The sequence below is a fragment of the Lolium perenne genome, chromosome 4 (genome assembly GCF_019359855.2).
Source record: "Lolium perenne isolate Kyuss_39 chromosome 4, Kyuss_2.0, whole genome shotgun sequence".
In the NCBI taxonomy this organism is placed as follows: Eukaryota; Viridiplantae; Streptophyta; class Magnoliopsida; order Poales; family Poaceae; genus Lolium; species Lolium perenne.
Window position 1 is genome coordinate 107,200,765 of NC_067247.2, and position 3,397 is coordinate 107,204,161.

At 52.0% G+C, this 3,397-nt stretch overlaps 1 protein-coding gene across 1 annotated transcript; it reads left to right on the plus strand.

The window, feature by feature from the left end:
- Window positions 1-355: 355 nt before the first annotated feature.
- On the plus strand, window positions 356-2,144 carry LOC127293577 (uncharacterized). Its single transcript, XM_051323213.2, has 2 exons — window positions 356-728; window positions 1,340-2,144. Exons 1-2 carry the CDS (start codon window positions 591-593, stop codon window positions 1,835-1,837), a joined length of 636 nt encoding a protein of 211 aa, XP_051179173.1. The 5' UTR covers window positions 356-590; the 3' UTR covers window positions 1,838-2,144.
- The last annotated feature ends 1,253 nt before the right edge of the window (window positions 2,145-3,397 follow it).

Sequence of the window (3,397 nt, forward strand, 5' to 3'; positions counted from 1 at the left end):
TTCATAGGAAATGTTTCTATTAATGAAATAATTTGTATAGAAAAATTGTCCATATAATCTAAATCCTGAGTAGTTGATACAGTGCGCGGAGCACATAAACCTCGCACTATTGAAAGAGGCCGGGCGATAATAATTAGAGAGGAGAGAGGCGATGGAAGCGTGATGAGTGAGGATTCATTCATTCAGGAACAGGCGGCAAGGGCAGCAGTAGCGAGCAGCGAGCGAGGGAGCGGAGCGGTGGTCCATCCCCATCTGGTTTCGTCCGTCACACATCACACACACACACTAGCGGGGACGAGGCAGCCATCAATGCCCTTGCTCCCACCCCAAGCATTCAATGCACATCTTGTCCTCATGCCTTCCCTTTCCAACACCCTAATTAATGGCGCCCATACGTGCCTCCAAAACACTCCCTCTCCATCCCATTTATCTTCCCCCTTCCTACTTCTCCTCTCCCGCGGTTGCACGCACGCACGCGCTCTTCCTCTAGATCTTCCTGCCCACCTCGTTTCGATTCTCCTCCTTCTTTTGTCTCTCGCGGTTGCTGCTCGTCGCAGATTAGCTGTCTGTATATGCCGGCGTGCTGCTAGATGGTTTCTGAGGCGGTGGGCTTCATGTCTCGAGCGGCGGACGGCGGCGGCATGGCGGCGGAGCTCGTCACGCGGGACTTCCTCGGCGGGTGCGCCACCGCCGGCGACGACGCCGCCGCCAGGCACGACGCATCCGTGGTACGTACGCAACAACTCACTCATGTTCTGCTGCGCCTGCTCTGTCCGCGTCAAAACATGGCAGACACGTGAAATAGTTTCTTCTTCTTCTTCCTTGCGTGCTCAAATGGGAATTTGGGGTTGGACCAGCCTTGGTTAACTATGACTTTCTGACTTGTTTTCGTGCTCTTCTCACGTGGAGTTAGGTAATCCGGTCAAGTAATCTGATCGGGATTATTACTAGTAGTAATGACTTGTCAATTGCGTGTTCAGCGGAGACGACTGCGAGGTTTAAGAAAACTCAGCATAATCTAAGTAGACTAGGATGCTAGAGCAGCATAAACTTATCTGTACTTAGATTCCAGGGGCTATTTTATTCGACAGTTAGGATATGGATTAGCGATTGTTCTCTCGGTTAGGTCGAATTCGAATTCTCGCCAGTTTATTTATTGAATTTCACGTGTCTGCCATGTTTGTCCCGGCAATTTTAAGTTGTGCCAGCGTGAAGCATGAAGAATCTTTTAATTACATCAGGCAGTTCGAGTGCTATTCTCGCCGATATTATTGTCTCAACGGCTATTAATCTTCTGCTGCATGGCATTGATTGATTTTTTTGTTGTTCCTGCGTGCAGACCGGCAAGTCGCCCTTGCACAAGCACCTGAGCCCGGACCTCAACCTGTTCCCCGTCTCCGGCGCCGCGCCAGGGACGACAGAACCGGCGGCATCAGCCGTCGCCGCGGCGACGACGACGTACCACAGCGTGTGCACGATCGAGAAGGTGAAGACGGCGCTGGAGCGGTTCGAGCGCGGCAAGCAGGGGCACCACCCGGGCCAGCAGCTCAGCGGCGCCGGCGCGGGCGGCTCCCCGTCGTCGTCGTCCGTCACCACGTCCTCCGTGAAGCGCGGCGCCGTGGAGCAGGGCGATGGCTGCGACTCGCCTTCCGCCGCCGCGGGCGGGGGCGGCGGGATGGTGGCGGCGGCGTGCCCGCGGTGCTTCCTGTACGTGCTCATCTCCCGGAGCGACCCGCGGTGCCCGCGCTGCGACTCCCACGTGCCGCCGCCCCCGTCGGTCCCGACGCACAAGAAGAAGCCGAGGATCGACCTCAACGTCGGCTTCCTCGGAACCTAGCCGGCGTAGCTAAGCCAGGAAGAAGAAGTAGAGATGGTCGTCGGTCAGTCAGTCATCATCGCGTTAGGTAGTAGGCTGGGTGCTCCGATTCGCCACGACTCCAGTTGCCCATGCGGCCGCCGAGAGCGACCTCCTAGAAGAAGAATCCTTGCGGTACATAGGGGGGCTCCCAATTTTTGCTTGTCCATTAGTAATTTCCAGTTACCACTGTTACTACCACCAGTATGTATGGCCGGCCGGCATCCCAAAATCTGTCAGAAATCAATCCATAGAACATGATCAATCAAACGATGCTCCCATAATTGCTCGTCCGATTTGTTCATTTCCAGTATCGCTTCAGTTATTACTACTTCTGCTGCCGGTGTACGTACAATATGGCACGGGAATCGTGACGGACACTCCTCGATGGAACATCGTCCCCATTCATTGCAGATGTAGCCGCGGATTAAATGGCATGAACATGGACATGGATGCGACCAGTTGGCTCTTAATTATGGGATGCGTCACGGGTTTTTTCCGCCCCGGTTTTAATGTCGGGATGATGATGATGATGAGGAGGAGTTTGACGTCGCAGCTGCAGAGCTACAGTAGCTTTGATGAGCTGCAGGCAGGCAGGCAGCAGCGCGGTGGAGATGGAGTGCAGTTTGCATGCATGTATGGCCGGCATGAATGAATGCACAATTAATGGGCGATGTGATGGTTGTCCGTGCCCGCTTGTCTTTTGGTAGGGGAGGACAGCGAGAGCCCAGCAGCACGCCGGAGAGCGAGAAGCTTTTGCTCCGGCGAGGTTTTAATGGGTCGCAGACGACGCAGGCTACATGTCATGCAGGCGCCGTGTGTCGCTGTATGGGATTTTTTTTAAAAAAAATTAGACGCTGTGTGTCGCTGTATGGGCTCGAGATAGATAGGGGATTATTATTCACAAGTTCTACGCTTCTGACGTGCTATTTGGGCCTAGGATGCTTGCGCCTTCTTAAAACATTCTCAGGCTTTCCATGGTTCGGCCTTCTGGAAAAGAAGAAGAACACCAAAGGCCCATCGGGATGGGCCAATAGGATTTGTTTTACAATTTTTCCTATTCCCCCCGCCCCCCTCGCTCTCGTTGGGAGGAATTTCTATACGGGTGAGGGGTAATACTTTAAAATGGTTGGTCTTTCGAAAAACTTCACTTATGCATCTCTCTATTTTCGCGACAATCGTTCGTAAGAAATGCTTGTATATAAGTGCCATAGAGATATAACTTTACCCGGATTTTGTTGTGATTTCTTTTTTGATGTGGGGATTGGTGAGATATTGCGCGTGTATTTTCTTAGGATTGAGCATTCAAAATGGGCCAAAAAAGCAGGATCGATTCATGCCTGATGCACAACCACTTGAAGATAAAAACATAGGAAAGAACACATGTACTGCACCAGGAAAGTACACCAAGAAATACGTAGTCCATGCGAAAAACATAGTAAGAACGCAGGGGAAAAAATCCTCATCGCTGCACGAACTAACCTTCACGTAGGCCGGTTGCAAGGGCAACATGTAAAAAATAACAGATGCAATAAAAATTTG